Raw genomic sequence first — 18,901 nt, 5'->3', positions numbered from 1 at the left:
GCACTCCCCAACTTTTTAAACCATGTACATATATTACTTTGATTTTTAAAATTTACCTATAAAAACATGTACAGAGTATTAAAAGAGTATATAATAGTTTGCTTTAATCTAGTCAGTGGTGATAGATAGGTGGGGACCCCAAGGGAGGCCTCATGAAATATTTAAAGCAGAGACCTGCAGGATGATTAAGAGTCAGCTAGGCAAAAGTGGGTGAGAGCAGAAGCAGAGGAAAAGTGTGTGACTTAAGGAACAGCATGTGCTAAGATTGTAAGAGTGGTGTGAAGAGCACAGGCAGAGAGAAAGTGGTGCTGAGTGGTTTAGGAGTGATGGGCAAGAGCTAAATCATGCAGATCCATGTAGGCCACAGTAAAGATTTTTGATCTTCATTCTGAGGTCTCTGGGAGGCTGTTGTAGGCTTTAAGCAGGCATAGCACGGCACACTGGCAGAGGAGGAATACAAATAAGGAGACTACCGAGGAATTCCAAAAGTGACGTTGAATAGTGGCTTGGATAGGGTGGTGGTGACCAATGAAAGAATGAGAATTGAAGAGGTGTTTCTGAAAAAGATGTAGAGAGTATGGAAGTTCAGGGTGTAAAGAATGACTCAGTTTCCAGCTTGAATACATGAGTGAATGATGGAACCACTTACTGAGTCAGAAAACACTAGGGAAATGCAGATTTTGATAAGATGATGATGAATTACTATTGGATATTTTGGTTAGGAGCTTAGAAAAGTAGTCTGGGAGGGAGATGTAAAGTGAAAATTATTGGCATAACCATAGCAATTTAAACCCTGGGCATAGATGAGGATATAAAGTGAGAAAAAAGTGAATTTAGGCCTAGGGAATCCCCAACATTTTTTTTTTTTTTTGAGAGTCAAATGAGAGTTTATTTGAGATTAAAGAATTGCAGTTTGGGGAGGGAATCCCCAACATTTAAACATTAGGCCCAGGAGGTTAAGGAGGAGGAACCATCAAAAGAGAATGAGATCAAAGAGGAACGAGGTGGGAATGGGGAATCTCAGAAGTCAAGGGGAGGAGACAGTGTCAAGAAGAAAAGAACACTTAGCTATGTAGAATGCTTTTGAGGGGGTCAAATAAGATTATGACTGAAAACTATCCACCAGATTTGGCCAAATGGAGTTTATTGAGTCCTTAGCAAGAACAAATTCTATAGGGTAGTAGGGCTGGAAGCCGTATTATTGTGGATGTTGGAATGTAGGGGCAGTGAGGAACTGGGAATAACCATGTAGACAACTCTTGAGAATTTGACTGTATAGACGAGGGAGGAGTAAATGGTGGCTAGAGGTGATGTGAAGTTGAGAGGGTTTGTTTTTGTTTAAGTTAGGAAACTTGAGTAGTCAGTGAAGGGTGAAAAGTCCAAAGATGGAATAGCCGTCGATAAGACAAGTTTCTTGACAAAGCAGGAGTGGATAGGATCTAGAGCACAAGTAGATGAATTATTAACCTTAGCTAAAATAAGGCACCATTCTTCCATGGTAACAGGAGAAAAGGATAGATCTATACAGGTTTATATATTTCATAGTGAGAAGTTGGGATAGTTTCCATTTAATAGCTTTTACTTTTATTTTGTCTTGGAAAATAGATAGGAGGTCATATAGAGTTGTTAATAATTCTAAAGTTGCAAAGCACATTTGTTTTTATATAATACAGATTAAGATGACCTATTATTACAGAAGTCAGAAGTCTTTTATGTTTTACCACTATTAAGTGAGGGTTTCTTTCTTATGAAAGGTGCAGTTATCTCTAGCAACCAAGGACGAGTAAACCCCTTCAAGGTAAACTCTTTCCAGTGATACTTAACATGTTTTTAAGTACATTTTTATACAGAGAAATATTTCCAAACCACCAGATGACCCTCCTCAGACTTGGAAACATTAAAGATTGAAACAGATTTTTGTGAAAACAGTTGAAAGCAGCACTAGTTCATGCTTGGGCTAAGACTTATCTTCTGAATACCTATGGTTTTGAAAGATAGTCCCTGTTTTTCTTAGGGATGTGTTATATTTAATATGTGTGTCAGTCTTAATATGGATTATACAAAATGTATTCAATTCCAAATGTGACACTACAATATAGACTTAAAAGACACTTAAATATACATTTTTTAATGTTTATTTATTTTTGAGAGAGAGGGAGAGAGAGCGCATGAGTTGGGGGGGGCAGAGAGAGAGAGGACAGAGGACCTGAAGCGGGCTCTGTGCTGACACTAGGGAGTCCAACATGGGACTTGACCCATGAACCATGAGATCATGACCTAAGCCAAAGTTGGACACTCAACCAACTGAGCTACGCAGGCGCCCCTAGACTTAACAGAAATTTAGAGGAAAAATGAATCTCTTGGGGTTTTTCTTCTTTAAACATAAAATGCTAATAGTAGTTTGTTCTTTAGGTATCAGCCAGTTCCAAAGAGCCTGCCATTTCAGTGAATTCAGCACGTTCTACTAATATTTTAGACAATATGAACAGATCATCCAAGAAATCTGCACTCAGTCGAGCTACAAATAATGAAAAGTCTCCAGTTATAAAGCCTCTAGTTCCAAAGCCAAAGTCTAAGCAGGTACTATTTCAACTACCCACATCAGCAACAAGTAGCACATGATCTGTTTGTCTTGCTTTAGTTTTTGTTCACTCTTTCAGGTATGGGGCAGGAGGCTCCAGTTGTTTATCATTGATTGCCTAGGGAGGGTAGTGGTTCTCAAATCTGATTTTGCTTCAGAATCACTTTTTAAAATATATACAGTAAAACCTTGGTTTGTAAGCATAATTTGTTCTGGAAACATGCTTGTAATCCAAAGTACTTGTATATGAAAGCAAATTTCCCCCATAAGAAATAATGGAAACTCAGATGATTCATTCCACAACCCAAAAACATTCACATAAAAATGATTACAGTACTGTAATACAAAATAATAAAATACAAAGGATAAAGAAAAATAAATTAACCTGCACTTACCTTTGAAAACCTTCATGGCTGGTGTGAGGGAGACGAGTAGAGGGTTATTGTGTAGGACGGCTATCACTATCATTAATGGAATCACTGCTATCTGTTGGCTCAGTGGAATCTCTTTCTTCATGGGGGCCATTGTATACGTTTGCACAATGTTGACTACCGTACAGTATTAATAAAGTTTTGTCATATACTGTATTTAATGTAACTATCAATAAGGCAGCAGGGGAAAGGGTCTATATCTGCAGGCAGCCTGCCTAGAATGAAACAAAGCATTCCTAAGCTTACTCTTGTATGGAAAAGCGGAGGACTGTCCACAGGTGCTTTGAAGTGACAAAAAATAAACTAGTGCCAGTTGTGGGCACCTTCCTATGTTCTGAAAAATCACTGATTTCTGCCAAACACTGCAGCCTGAGACTGAGCATCTGAGCACGCGAGATGATCACACACAGTCTTACAGCCAGTGAGAGAGAAAAACATTGGCTCAGTTGTGATCATGGTGTAACCTACTACTTGTATTGCAAGACATTGCTTATTTATCAAGTTAAAATTTGTTAGAAATGTGTGCTAATTTTGTGAAACATTTGGAGAACAAGTTACTCACAATCCAAGGTTTTACTGTGTATACTCAGGCCCCAAAGACTCAGGCATCTGTCTGGCTTTTAAAAAAATTTCCCAGATGATTCTGACGCATATCTTTTTTTTAATGATGATGCTGGCCCCAATCTTTCCTTCTTCCGTATTCTGATTTTGCCTTCTAGATTTCATCCCAGATTTGGTATTTCACCTCACATTTGTCATTAGTATAATAGATCTTTTATCTTTTCCATTTTATATAATTTTATTCATTTAGAAAACATGGAATTTGAAGTAATAGTTTTTTTGGGTTTTATGTCTATAGGCATGTTTATTTTCAACTGAGAACTTCAGGACTTCACATGTTGGTATAAGAATACTAAATAATTATAAATATTCTTCCACATTTTTCAAAACTTGATTGTAGTATATAAAATGGTACTAGATTTTTGTTGCAGTATTCATTATGTTTGTTTTTACAGGCATCTGCAGCATCCTATTTCCAGAAAAGAACTTCCCAAGCTGATAAGAATGAGGATGCGAATGAAGAAAATCCTAAAAATTCATCATCTGAAACCCCAGCTCCATGTCCTCAAAACACTGAAAGTCAAAGGTTAGTACATAGATAAATTTATTATTCTCAAGATTCAGTATTCCAATAAAAGACATACAGACACAGCAATACAAAATTATGCAACTGTCTTGTTCACTGTTACAAATAATACATTGGCACTGGTGGTGGACATTCTGAACACATAACTTTCTTTTTAATATTTATTTATTTTGAGAGAGAGCATGGGAGGGGCAGAGAGAGGGAGGGAGGGAGAATACTTTTTTTTTTAATTTTTTAAAATATTTACTTATTTTTGGGAGAGAGAGAGAGCATGCAAGAGAACAGGGGAGGGACAGAGAGAGAAAGGGAGACACAGAATCCAGAGCAGGCTCCAGGTTCTGAGCTCTCAGCACAGAGCCCAATGCAGGGCTTGAACTCAGAAAGTGGGAAATCATGATCTGAGCTGAAATCTGACACTTAACCAACTGAGCCACCCAGGTGCCCTGAGGGAGGGAGAATCTTAAGCAGGCTTCTTGCCCAGCACAGAGCCCAACACAGGGCTCAATCTCATAACCATGAGATCATGACTTGAACTGAGATCAAGAGTTGGATGCTTACATGGATGGAACTGGAGAGTGTGATGCTAAGTGAAATAAGCCATACAGAGAAAGACAGATACCATATGGTTTCACTCTTATGTGGATCCTGAGAAACATAACAGAAACCCATGGGGGAGGGGAAGGAGAAAAAAAAAAAAAAAAAAAAAAAAAAAGAGGCTAGAGTGGGAGAGAGCCAAAGCATAAGAGACTGTTAAAAACTGAGAACAAACTGAGGGTTGATGGGGGGTGGGAGGGAGGGCAGGGTGGGTGATGGGTATTGAGGAGGGCACCTTTTGGGATGAGCACTGGGTGTTGTATGGAAACCAATTTGACAGTAAATTTCATATATTAAAAAAAAAAAAAAAGAGTTGGATGCTTAACTGACTGAGCCACCCAGGCATCCCTGAATACATAACTTTAAGGAGGCCATAAATATTGGTTAATGTCTAGTTAATACTTAAGTATGCTCTGATAAGTTATATATGAGTTTTAAATTGTACTGTGTTTTACGGGGCGCCTGGGTGGCTCAGTCGGTTGGGCGTTCTACTTCGGCTCAGGTCATGATCTCACAGTTGGTGGGTTCGAGCCCTGTGTCGGGCTCTGTGCTGATAGCTCGGAGCCTGAAGCCTGCTTCAGATTCTGTGTCTCCTCTTCTCTCTGCCCCTCCCATGCTCATGCTCTATCTCACTCTGTCTCTCAAAATAAATGTAAAAAAATTTTTAAAATAAAATAAATTGTATTGTGCTTTAAATTGTTTTAAATTAAAATTTAAAACATATATTTTATAATTCTTCTTTTGTTTTAAAATAAATATAGTTAAGAGGGAGAAGCAGTGAAAGGATACAAAAGAAAGTCTGATAAAGAATAAATATCTTCCATATCCACTCAGTTCCCCTCTTTACAAATAGTCACTACAACAAATTTCTTACCTAGCCCTCCAGAATTGTTCTATAAGTGTTCAAACACTTGTATTTATCTGTTTATTTTAACAGAAATGGTAGCATACACATTGTTCTGTGCATTACTATTTTTTCACATAGCTTTTGCAGATCATCTCATATTACTACACAGTTTATTTAATCTTTTTATATCCATTGAATGGATATGTCATAATTTATTCAGTTCTCTACTGGTGGACAGAGGTGATGGCTGGTCTTTTGCTATAGTACAAGTAGTACTGCAATGAATTACTTTATATGAATGTCATTTCTCACATATACATATAGCCGTAAGATGGATATCTGTATGATTCAAGTTAATGTGCACTTGTAATTCCAATAGACATTGCCAAATTTTTCTCCATTAATCTTGTATCATTTTCTGTACCTCCAGCAATAGGAGTTCCTATTTGCCTATATCCTATTTGTTTGCCAGTGCAATATGTTACATTTCGTGATCTCTCTAAATGCTGGGTTTATTTAAAATGCATCAGTTAAGGAGCGCCTGGGTGGCTCAGTAGGTTAAGCATCAGACTTTGGCTCAGGTCATGATCTCACCATTCATGGGTTCGAGCCTCGCATTGGGCTCTGTGCAGACAGTTTGGAGCCTGGAGCCTGCTTCGGATTCTGTGTCTCCCTCTCTCTCTCTCTCTGCCCCTCCCATACTCACACTCTCTCTCTCAAAAATAAACATTTTTTTTTTTTTTTTTTTTTTAATTTTTTTTTTATTTATTTTTGGGACAGAGAGAGACAGAGCATGAACGGGGGAGGGACAGAGAAAGAGGGAGACACAGAATCGGAAACAGGCTCCAGGCTCTGAGCCATCAGCCCAGAGCCCGACGCGGGGCTCGAACTCACGGACCGTGAGATCGTGACCTGGCTGAAGTCGGACGCTCAACCGACTGCGCCACCCAGGCTCCCTCAAAAATAAACATTTTTAAAAAACTTTTTTTAATGCCTCAGTTAAAAAGAAAAAGTCACCATTTCATTTTTATCATTGAATAGCTCCTGTTAACCAGTTTATTTATCTATCTACTTTTTTAAAGAGTCTATTTTTAAGTAATCTCTGCACCCAACGTGGGGCTCAAACTCCTAGCCCCGATATCAAGAGCCGTAAGCTTTACCGATTGAGCTAGCAGGCATCCCTCATGTTAACCAGTTTAATTTGAGGGGTAGCTTTGGTTTTTATTTTTTCTATTTTGCCCTGAATTCAAATTAGGTATTAAGCAGTGAAGGTTTTATTTAAGAAGATTCAATTTTTTGTACTTTCAATACAGAAAACTTATTTAATTGGAATGTCATTAAGGAATTATAACTGTTTAACCAAATATTTTGTCATGAGTATTGATATACTGAATCAGAAGAGAAATGTTCAATTTTGTTTTTCTTTTGAGAAACAGCTGTTTAGGGGCAGGGAGAATGCCTGCTGTTAGCTAGATTTGTGACATTGCTTCAAGTTTGATTAAAATGAATGTTTATTAATTTCCGGAAATTCAAGAAACTTTGTTTACCATTTGTTTTGATTTGTTCTATTATTTTTCTGGAAATAGAATTATATTAAGATTACTTGAAATTTGTATATTTCCACAAATTAGGCAATGCTAGTAATATTTTTTATAGCTTGTTTTTCTAAAAATTAAAAAATTTAGACAAAAATCCCTCAATTACTCATAATTTTTTAAATCTTTTTTATTAAAATTAAGATTCTACATTTAGTGGGCTCTGCATCAGAGATGGAATGTTACAACCTGTGGTTTTGTTTCCATTTAAAATTTTATCATAGGGGTGCCTGGGTGGCTCAATCGGTTGAGTGTCCGACTTCAGCTCAGGTCATTATCTCGCTGCTCATGGGTTCAAGCCCTGCGTCAGGCTCTGTGTGCTGACAGCTCAGAGCTTGGAGCCTGTGTCAGATTCTGTGTCTCCCTCTCTCTGTACCTCCCCTGCTCGCACTCTGTCACTCTCAAAAATAAACTTTATAAATAAAAAGATCTTTAAAAATAAGTAAAATAAAATTTTATCATAAACATTTTCCCCTGGTGTTTTTGCCACTAATTTTTGCTGTATATTTAAATTTGTTATTCAAGATCCATTTGGTTACAGTGTAGTAAGGGCCAGTACAGCTGCTGTGTGAAGTATGGGGACTCTCCAGTCAAACTGCCAAGGTATTAAATCCCAGGTCTGCCTTCGGCTATCTGTGTGACCTAGAGTAAGTTATTTCACATTTCTTTTCTTTTTTTTTTTTTAATTTGTTTAATATTTATTCATTTTTGAGAGAGAGAGATGGAGCCCAAGTGGGGGTGGGCAGAGAGAGAGGGAGACAAAATCCAAAGCAGGCTCCAGGCTCTGAGCTGTCAGCACAGAGCCTGACACGGGGCTCAAACCCACGAACCGTGAGATCATAACCTGAGCTGAAGTCAGACACTTAACCAACTGAGCCACCCAGGCGCCCCTAAGTTATCTCACATTTCTGAGCTTTGATTTCCTCCTCTATGGAATAGAGATAGTAATTGCACCTACCCTCATAGGGTTATGATAGATGAAATGAGGTAATACACACAAAGTATTTAGAACAATGCCTAGCAGATAGTAAGTGCTCAGTAAATATTAAATGTTTGCATTAAATCTTGACTTGTGACCTAAAGATAATTTGTGTCAAAAGCAAAGTCTAGGGGCATCTGAGTGGCTCAGTCAGTTAGGCATCTGACTTTGGCTCAGGTCATGATCTCATGGTTTGTGAGTCGAGCCCCACATTGGCCTCATGCTGACAGCTCAGAGCCTGGAACCTGCTTTGGATTTTGTGACTCCCCCACTGTCTGCCCCTCCTCCACTCAGGGTCTGTCTCTGTCTCTCAAAAATAAATAAACCTTAAAAAAAAAAAGTCAAGTCTAATGAAATTGACCAGTATGCTGTGTGTATGCTTTACATAATAATTACATGAGAAAGGACATACACGCCCAGGTCATCTGTGAGAGCAATGGTGAGGGGGTGGGATAGGAGCTTGAGAAAAGTAAAAATTAAAGATAGCTGGTTTGGGAAATGGAGAAAGAACCCACCAAGGATTGGAAGAATTTTACTGGGCCAGAGGGGCTGAGTGAAACTGGAGACCTTGAGCCTGTCAGCATTCCAAAAAGGAGCTGAAAGTACAGAGTTCATGGTTGCTCCACTTGGAAAATACATATGTGAGTAAACCCTTTGAATTGATCTTACAAGGGGTTTTTCAGTTCATTATTTCCATGGTCTTCAAGCAGTTTTAGGTAATATGTACTATGAATATTAACAAGTGTAATTAATTGTGTCTTTCTTACTATATATAGGTATGCAAAGACTAATGGTTAATTACTAGCCTGAAAAATCATAAAGCACTTTAAACTGTGCCTTAAGTTTGAAATTTTTTCAATAATTGCTATTTTAGGCCAAAGACTGGGTTCCAGATGTGGCTGGAAGAAAACAGAAGTAATATTTTGTCTGACAATCCTGACTTTTCAGATGAAGCAGACATAATAAAAGAAGGAATGATTCGATTTAGAGTATTATCACCTGAAGAAAGGAAGGTAAGAATAATTTTGCTGAGATTGAGATCTTAGTAAATTCCTAGGGGTTTTGTTTTTGTTTTTGTTTTTTTCAAATTTATTTATTTTGAGAAAGAGAGAGAGCGAGCGCAAGCAGGGAAGGGGCAGAGAGAGAGAATCCCAAGGAGGCCCAGCACTGTCAGCACAGAGTCTGACGTGGACCTGAACTCATGAACCCATGAGATCACGATCTGAGCCAAAACCGAAAGTTGGCCACTTAACCGAGTAAGCCACCCAGGTGCCCCCTAGGTCTTAAAAATTCTTATAGAAAATACCTTTTTCTTTTCTGGAAATTGCATATATTCTGGTAAACTCTTGGTGGAAAGGAAATTAAATAACTGAAATGTTAGTTCTGAACATATGGATGTGTAATAGTTATTAGTGCTAATGGTTAAATTTGGGGCATATGTACTGTTTATATCTGTATAAGTTCCTGCATGTTGTAAGTTAGGAGGATACCCCAAGAAAAAGTACATTACTTACAAATCAAAAGCCAATAAAATTAAGAAGTAAAAATGAAATTAAATATACATGTTTGGACTACTACCTTAGGGTACTTAGGATTCTCTCTCTCTGCCCCTTCCCTGCTTGCACTCACTCTCTCTCTTTACCTCTCTCTCAAAATAAATAAATAAACCTAAAAAATTTCTTTAAAAAGCAGAATTTTTTAAAATGCTATTTACTTTCACATTGAATATAAAATGAGAATACTGGGGTACCTGGTTGGCTCAGTCGATAGAGCATGTGACTCTTAATCTCAGGGTTGTGAGTTCAAGGCCCACACTGAGCATAGAGCTTACTTTAAAAAACAAAAAAACAAAAACAAAGTCAAAGTGAGAGTACTGCTTTTCGGGCAGTGGAAGACCTGGTGTTCTGTTCTAGCCTTTCATGTGGAAATTAGGACAGGTGGCTTGTACCTTATTGCCCCTTGTATAAATTTCTGCCTTATGAGGGAGGGCTAGGAGCAGCTTTCTTTTGCAAGGGGAAGGAATGTGTGTGGTATATCAATTAAATCCTCAGATATCATTTCCCCAGGGATGCAGGTATTCGGCATGGGCATGCAGTATTCACCTGGTGAAATAGATACTTGCCTTGATAAACTGAATTTTAAGAATAAAGCTATTACAAAATGAGGAAGCTAGAAACTGGTCCAACCACCTCTAGCCTATTTAGAATCTCATTGGCAACTTTGTACTTCTCATTTTTTGTAAGACTTTATAAAAGGATAATTCTAAAGAATTAGATAAATGGTATCTAAATGATCTTATGCAGTAAAAAATGTGATTGTGTTTTTGAATACTTGAAAATGTAATCAGTATTTTTAAGTTAAACCTTAAACAATCCAGTCTGTTAATGTGAGAAATTCTACAGCTCCAAAGGGTCTCTTTTCTATAGTAAATAAATGGAAAGGAAATAAAGTGAAAGAAGGAGGAACTATTACATATTAAAATAGATTTAAGTGACTCAGTCAGTTGAGCGTCCAATATTCATCTTGGCTCAGGTCATGATCCCAGGGTTGTGAGATCGAGCCCTGTATTGGGATTGAGATTCCGTGTCTCTCCCTCTGCCCCTCTCCCCACCTCATGCACATGCTCTTGCTCGCTCTCTCTCTTGCTCTCTCTCTCTCTCTCAAATTAAAAAAAAAAAAAAAAAAAAGATTTAGGAGACCGATGGAAATGACTGAACTTTTTAAGGTTCTTGTGCTTATTGAATAAAGCCAGCCCCAAAAGAGTATCTGAAATGTCATTCCTGAAGTGACAGAGTGATAGGGATGAAGAACAGAGAACTAATTACCAGGAGTTGGGGCCTGGGTGAGAAGTGTAGGTTGGAGGAACAACATGAGGGATCCTTGTGGTGATGGTACTGTTTTGTATCTTGAATGTGGAGCCTACGTGGGAATTAAATATGCATACACACATACACACAAATGAGTAGAAGTAAAAATGGGAGGATTGTATTGATGTCAGTACCCTGGTTGTGATATATTAGCTTTGGAAGATGCTATGATTGGGGGAAACTGGGAAAAGAGTACACGAGATCCTTCTGTATTATTTCCTACAACTGCATATGAAAAATCTCAAAATAAAAAGTTTCATTTTTAAAAAAAGTACCTGCAGTTATATATTTTGCATTTAATATGGTTAAATATAAGCAGAGTTTAGGTTGAAATATTACAGAGGTAGACATAAATTTTTTAACCTGCTCTGCAATAAGACATTTGTTAACAATGAGAATCCTTAATGATTAGCTTAACAATTCAAGTACTAATTATGCTTTTTTTTAATTAAAAAAAATGTTTTTAATGTTTGTTTATTTTTGAGAGAGAGACAGAGCATGAGGTGGTGGAGACTGAACCACCCAGACGCCCCTGCTTTTTTTTTTTTAATGCTGCTTTTTATATACAGGATTATTACCTAAAAAAGTGAGGAAATCATTTCCTTCCTAGTTCTTTGTTATTGCCTAAAAATCTTTTCTCCCATATTTTTACAAAGGCATGGGCTACCAAGGCCAAAGGAGGTACTACAAGTGATGGAGCTGAAGCAAAGAAGCGAAAACGTGTGATTGATGAAAGTCATGAAACTGAAAACCAGAAAGAAAAAGCAAAGGAGAATCTGAATTTGCCAAAAAAGCAAAAACCTTTAGATCTTTCTACCAATCAGAAACTATCAGCTTTTGCATTTAAGCAGGAATAGACAGAGTTAAGGAAATGACCTTAGGGAAGTAATAGATTTTTTACTCATCATTGATGAATCTGGACTTTAAAAAAATGTTATCTTTAGAAAATTCGTTATATATTTTTAAAAGAGTTTAATGACAACTTTTTGTCTTTATTAAGGTAATATAGTAACAGGGAGTGTGTAAAAACTTTCATGCCTACAGATTGCCCTGCCCCCAAATAGAAGGCCATTCAGAAGCATTATGATTGTAGGCACTGACTTGAAGCCACTGGCATGTCACAGTGGAAGCCAGTTTGATTTTGTTTCTTACCTTCAAAATCATCAAAGCCAAGGTCTTAAAACCTCTGAACATTGAAGTACCTTCAAGGGGTTTCCTCATTTGGTTTGTGTCGTATACTGGGAAGTACTACAGAAATCCTCTTCCAGGTGTGTTACCATAGACTGTTTCTCCATGTCTATATTGGACTGGGGACCATGTTTTTTAATATGGGCCCTCAACATGTAAATAATTTTGTAGGTGTGATTTTTTTCATTTGTTTGTTTTGGAAATTTCTTCATGTATGGCTTTCAGTTGTCTTTGTATAGCCTGGTTTTTAAAAAAATAAGACTTTCACATTTCCAAATTTAGTTTGCTGTGGTCTTTTTTTTTTTAATGTTTATTATTTTTGAGAGAGAGACAGAGTGTGAGCAAGGGAGGGAGGGCAGGGAGAGACATAGGGAGACACAGAATCTGAAATAGGCTCCTGGCTCTGCGCTGTCAGCGCAGAGCCTGATGCGGGGCTTGAACTCACAAACTGTGAGACCATGACCTGAGCCGAAGTCAGAGCCTTAACCTACTGAGCCACCCAGGCACCCCATAGTTTGCTGTGGTCTTATCATTTTTCCATGAAATGAAAATGTTTCTAGAAAACATAGTTTACATTTATTACCATAATTTCTACTATCACCCCCATCCTGCTACACATCCTAACACACAGAAGAGAAGATTGAGGACAGTTTTGAAAGTTTCATCCCGGGGCATAATGTGCCCCTGGTAAGATCCTCTGGTTATCAACATCAGCAGTATTTTTCTGAGCAAGTCTTCGAAGCCTTGATATGAGAGTAAAGAGGGAAAGTGTTTAACTCCTTTTATTTTGAACAAATAAGATTTAAATATTTCATAGATTTTTTTGTTATTCTAGGCAGAGCTTAATGCAAATGCAGCCACTTAATGAGGGCAGAATACAGGGGTGGGCTTGGTGGAGTCTGGGGCGGGTTGTAGTAAAATAAAATCAGGTGGCTCAGGATAAGAATGGTTTTATATGTCGGAAGGAACATAATATGTTGAAAATTTAGATGTGTAGAAGCCAAAGATACTCCTTATCTCATGATGACCAAGGTTAGGAAGGAATACATTTCTGATGTTTTAATTAGTGACTGGTATAGAGAGATGTTATAGCACAATGGTTAGGAGCACAGATTTCAAAGCCAAACTACTTGGGTCTGAAGACCCACTATGGTATCTACCAGCTGAATGAACCTTGGGCAAATTTCTAGCCTTTGACCACTCATCTGTAAAATGGTTATAATAATTTTACTTCATAGCGTTGTCAGTGAGAATTAAATGAGATAAAAGCACTTAGTTCCTGGTACATAATGTTTTCTATAAATGTCAGCTATTCTTTTTTTTTTTTTAATGTTTATTTATTATAGAGAAACATAGAGCAAGAGCATGGGAGGGGCAGAGAGAGGGGGAGACACAGAATCTGAATCAGGCTCCAGGCTCCTGTCAGCACAGAGCCCGACGCGGGGCTCGAACTCACAAATCACGTGACAAATCGCGAGATCATGACCTGAGCCAAAGTCAGACGCCCAACCAACTGAGCCACCCAGGCGCCCCAAATGTCAGCTATTCTTAATCATGCTATTGACTATTTCATCTTGCTTTATCTTTGGGTTTCATTGTGAATACTGTATGAATTTTTATTTCAAGATCCTGAAGTAAAAGTTGATTTATAATACTTTGGAAAGGGTGTTAGTAGACATGTATTCTTATTTCCTCAACTTGCTTATTGTACATAGGATATAATCCTTCAGTGTTATATTGTAGATCTATAGGAACCTGATAATACCACGGATTTGCAAAAAGTGTTTTTAGTCCCCTATTTTCATTTGGTTGAAGGAGCATTTTTGTATATGCCATAGCAAGCACAGGAACATTTTTGTATTGACTTGGTTTAACTCATAAATCAGAACTTTGAAACCAAGACCTTATCCTTATTCCTTTGCTGTATATGATTAAACCCTAAAAAAAATCTGCTTTTCCAGAGAATAAGGGCTTAATGGTGGGAAAGTGGAAACAGAAATAAATGAATATGTTGGCCACCATCATGATGTCAGTAATATTGCCTATTCTGTGCTGTTGAATATTGCCATTTACTTAATTTCATTCTCTAGTAGTAAAGACTTTTCAAAAAGGAGGTAATTTTAATACTTCACAGTCATCAAAAGGGCATCATCTGATTATTCCAGAGAGCAAGTTAGTGCGCACTGAGTTATGCCTGCCAACTCCAGGGGCTGTGGTACTCTACAGCCTCTCCGGTCGGTGCAGCAGCCTGTGGTGAGCCACTGCCATTAACATGGAACAGATCCTGGAGACAAAAGGATGAGATCCATCCATGTAGAAAGTATCTTCATCAGTGACTGGTTGTCTTATGGGCCTTTTTTGTCCTCCAACTGCTTTATTATAGAAGTATATAATTTTCTCCCATTTTTATTTTGGAAAATTTCAAGTAGTATAGTGAACATACATACACCCTTTATCTAGACTGACTTATTGTTGACATTTTGCTATATATGCTTTATAAACTGTTTTTCTCAAGTCATTTGAAATATGCATCATGACATTTTACCCCTCAGTACCTCGACATGTGTCCCCTAAAAAGAGACATACTTATACATAACCACAATATCATTATTATGCCACAGAAATTGAAGAGAAGAATATTATTGCGTAACATGCATTTCGTATTAAAATTTCCCCCAAAGTACCATTTAGCCTCCCCCGCCCCAATCTAGGATCAATCAAGAAACCTACATTAAAAAATAAAATAGTCCTGCATCACATTTAATTAGAAATAATAGTTTTTTAGTTGAAGTACAGCTGACACAGTATTATATTAGTTTCAGGTATATAACATAGCAATTATACATATGTACACATTACTATAAAAGTATATATTAAATACAGGAAGAATGAGGAAAAACATCATCCCCAATCCTAATACCCAGAGATAACCCCTTAACATTTTGACATATGTCATTAGGCTTTTTTCTGTGCATGTGCTTTTCTTTCACATAGATCCCAAGAAGTGTTTAAAAAAAAACCAAAAAACAAAAAAACTTAAGCCTAAAATTTTAAGTGTGGCCTTTTGCTGGAATGGACTAATGGTTGATACCAATTTCTCCCTTCTCTGGAACTGTATCATAAGAGGCAAAAAGTGATGGAATTGAAAATAAACATAATGGTATCAGCCAAAAGTTGGTTCTTTGAAAGACGTAAGTTAGAAAAATACTTGGCAAGATTAATCATGATGAAAAGCACAGATAAGTGATACTAGGAATGAAGAGGAATTTATTAACTACAGATGGTACAGATTTTTCAGAGGCCTATCACGATCAGTTTTATTTGTCAATTGGCTTAACCACAGTTGCCAGTTATTCAATGAAACACTAACCTATGTTAGTATATTAGTATAACCTATGAAAGTATATGATAGATTATATTAAATTCCATAATATGGTGACTTGAAGTAAGATGATCCAAGATAATATGGGCGGGCTTGATTCAATCATTTGAAAGACTAAAAAGCAGAACTGAGGCTTCCCTGAGGGAGAAGTTATACCTGTAGACAGCAGTTTCGGCTCAAGCCAGATTTCTTGCCTGCCCTTCCTGGAGGTCTACCCTGTGGATCTGGGGTTTCACACTTTGTCTTCCAGCCTCCACAATGTGTGAATGAATGCAATAAATCTTTTAATTTCTCCTGCTGCTTCTATTTCTCTGGTTGAACACTGACTAATTCAAGACTATTCTAAATAACTTTATGACAATAAATTGGAAAATTTTGATGAAATGAATACCTACAAAAGCGGAGCTTATTAAAACTGACTCAAGACATCAAAAGTCTAAAATACTTAAGAATAAATTTAACAAATAAGTGCAAAACTTATACTCTAACCTACAAAACATTGTTGAAAGACATAAGAGAAGACCTAAATAAATGCAAAGACCTCCTGTGTTTATGGGCCAAAAGATTTAACATTGCATTATTAAAATAGCAATACTCCCAAAATGATCTACAGATTCAATGCTTTCCTTATCAAAATTCCAGCTGGCTTTTTTTGCAGAAAATGACCAGCTGATCCTAAAATTCATATGGAAATTCAAGGAGCCCCAAATAGCCAAAATAATTTTGGAAAAAAAAAAGAAAAAAGAGGATTCACACTTCACAATTTCAAAATAATACAAAGCTACAACATTCAAGACAGTGTGGTCCTGGCATAAGAATAGACCTATAGATCAATGCAATGGAATTGAGGGTCTAGAAAATAAACTCTCACATTTATAGTCAATTGATTTTTTACAAGATTGCCAGGACAATTCAATGGGAAAAGGATAGTCTTTTCCATAAATGATGCTAGGACAATTGGATGAAATTGAAAAGAATGAAATTGAACCCCTATTTCACACCATATAAAAAAATTAATTCCAGGGGCACCTGGGTGGCTCAGTCAGTTGAGCGTCTAACTTCGGCTCGGGTCATGACCTTGTGGTTTGTGGGTTCAGGCCCTGTGTCAGGCTCTCTGTCAGCTCGAAGCCCACTTCAGATACTCTGTCCCCCTTTCTCTGTCCTCTCTCACTTGCTTTCTCTCTTAAAGATAAATAACCATTAAAAAGAATTAATTCCAGGGCACCTGAGTGGCTCAACTGGTTAAGCATCCACCTCTGGTTTTCAGCCCAGGTCCTGATCTCATGGTTGTGAGATCGAGCCCCACGTCAGGCTGAGCATGGAACTTGCTTGGGATTCTCTCTCTCCCCCTCTCTCTGCCCCTCCCTACCTCTCAAAATAAATAAAACAAATTTAATTCCAAATGGATCAAGACCTAAATGTAAGAGCTAAAAATTATAAAATTCTTAGAAGGAAACAAGTGTAAATCTTTGTGACCTTGGATTAAACAATGATTTCTTAGATATAAACAAGGAACACAAGCAACAACAGAAATATGTGGGCGGTGGGGGGGAGGGTGAAATGGGTGATGGGGATTAAGCAGTGCACTTGTGATGAGCACTGGATGATGTGTGGAAGTGTTGAATCACTATATTGTACACCTGACTGTATGTTAACTAACTGGAATTTGAATATAAGGAAACAAGCAAACAAAAATAGACGAAGGCAACATCATCAAAATTAAAAACTGCTTCGAAAACACTTATCAAGAACGTGAAAAAAAGCCACAGAATGGGAATTTTTTTTGCAAATCATATCTGCTAAGGGACTTGCATCTAGAATACATAAACAACTCTGGGATGTCTCAGTGACTTGGTTAAGCGTCTGACTTCTGCTCAGGTCATGATCTTCCAATTCGTGGGTTCAAGCCCTGCGTCGGCTCTATGCTGAGAGCTCAGAGCCTGGAACCTGCTTTAGACTCTGTTTCTCCCTTTCTCTCTGCCCCTCCCCAGTTCATGCGTGCTCACTCTCTCTCAAATAAACATTTAAAAAAATGAGAATATGTAAACAACTCTTAAAACTCAATAATTAAAGGACAACCCAATTTAAAAAGGTCAAAGGACTTGAACAGACATTTCTCTAAAGACAGTACACAAATGACCTATAACACATGAAAAGGTGCTCAATATCTTTTGCCATCAGGAAAATGAAAAAACTACAGAGAGATACCACTTCACCCCCAACTAAGATGGCTATAATGAAAAAGATGTACAATAACAAGTGTTGGTGAGGAGGATGTGGGGAAATTGGAACCCTCAGATAGTGGAACATAGGAACATATAATGGTAGTTTGGCAGTTCAGTCAGCTGAGTGTTTGACTCTTGATTTAGGCTCAGGTCATGATCCCAGTGTTGTGGGATCAAGCCCCATGTCAGGCTCTGTGCTGAGCTTGGAGTCTGCTTGGGATTCTCTCTCTCTCTGCCCCACTCCTGCTCGCTCACTCTCTCTCAAATTACATTTTTAAAAAATTTTTTAATGTTTATTTATTTTTGAGACACCGAGTGCAAGCAGGGGAGAGGCAGAGAGAGGGAGACAGAGAATCCAAAGTAGGTTCCAGGCTCTGAGTTGTCAGCACAGAGCACAACACAGGGCTTGAACCCACAAACCATGAGATCATGACCTGAGCCAAAGCCGGACACTTAACAGACTGAGCCACCCACGTGCCCCTCTCTCTCTAAAATTATAAACAAACAAACATAGAGTTATGACCCAGCATTTCCACAATTAGGTATAAGTCCCAAGAGTAATGAAAACATATGTCCACACAAAAACTTGTACATAAATGCTCAGAGCACTATTATTTACAACAGCCAAAAAGTAAAAACGTCTCAAATGTCCATCAAGTGATGCACGGACAAACCAAAGGTGGTATATCCATACAATGAAAATTTTGGCAATAAAAAAAATGGAGTACTGCTACATGTTGCAACATGGATGAAACATGAAAATATTATAAGAAGCCAGTCACAAAAGACCATGTACTATATGATTCCATTTATATGAAATGTGCAGAATAGGCACTTCCTCTCTATGGAGAGAAAGTGTTTGGGTGGTTGCCTCGGGTTGGGGACTAAGAGGAAAGGGTAAGTGGCTGCTAATGGTTGCAGGGTTTCTTTTTGGAGTGATGAAAATGTTCTGGAATTGGATAGTGGCAGTGTTTGTAAAACTCTGATTTACTAGAAACCACTGAATTGTATGCTTTTAAGTGGGTGACTGTATGGCATGTCTCTATGAAGTTGTTATTTTAAAAA

At 37.7% G+C, this 18,901-nt stretch overlaps 1 protein-coding gene across 3 annotated transcripts in view; it reads left to right on the top strand.

Annotated features, from left to right (window-relative positions):
• The window catches only part of WDHD1 (WD repeat and HMG-box DNA binding protein 1), a 69,874-nt gene extending 55,623 nt beyond the window's left edge, over positions 1 to 14,251 (top strand). Inside the window, exons 22-26 of one of the 3 annotated variants that reach the window (XM_078448233.2) lie at positions 1,755 to 1,798; positions 2,413 to 2,580; positions 4,029 to 4,159; positions 9,049 to 9,187; positions 11,698 to 14,251. In XM_078448233.2, coding sequence (XP_078304359.2) covers positions 1,755 to 1,798; positions 2,413 to 2,580; positions 4,029 to 4,159; positions 9,049 to 9,187; positions 11,698 to 11,898 — 683 coding nt within the window. In that variant the 3' untranslated portion in view covers positions 11,899 to 14,251. Of the gene's footprint in view, positions 1 to 1,754; positions 1,799 to 2,412; positions 2,581 to 4,028; positions 4,160 to 9,048; positions 9,188 to 11,697 lie in introns of those variants that run through there. The other 2 variants (XR_013556106.2, XM_078448234.2) reach the window with 2 other exon arrangements.
• The last annotated feature ends 4,650 nt before the right edge of the window (positions 14,252 to 18,901 follow it).

This window comes from Panthera onca, chromosome B3 (assembly GCF_046562875.1).
Source record: "Panthera onca isolate mPanOnc1 chromosome B3, mPanOnc1 haplotype 2, whole genome shotgun sequence".
Taxonomy (NCBI): domain Eukaryota; kingdom Metazoa; phylum Chordata; class Mammalia; order Carnivora; family Felidae; genus Panthera; species Panthera onca.
The sequence above is the reverse complement of the archived record's forward strand: the minus strand, read 5'-3'. Positions and strand labels throughout refer to the sequence as shown.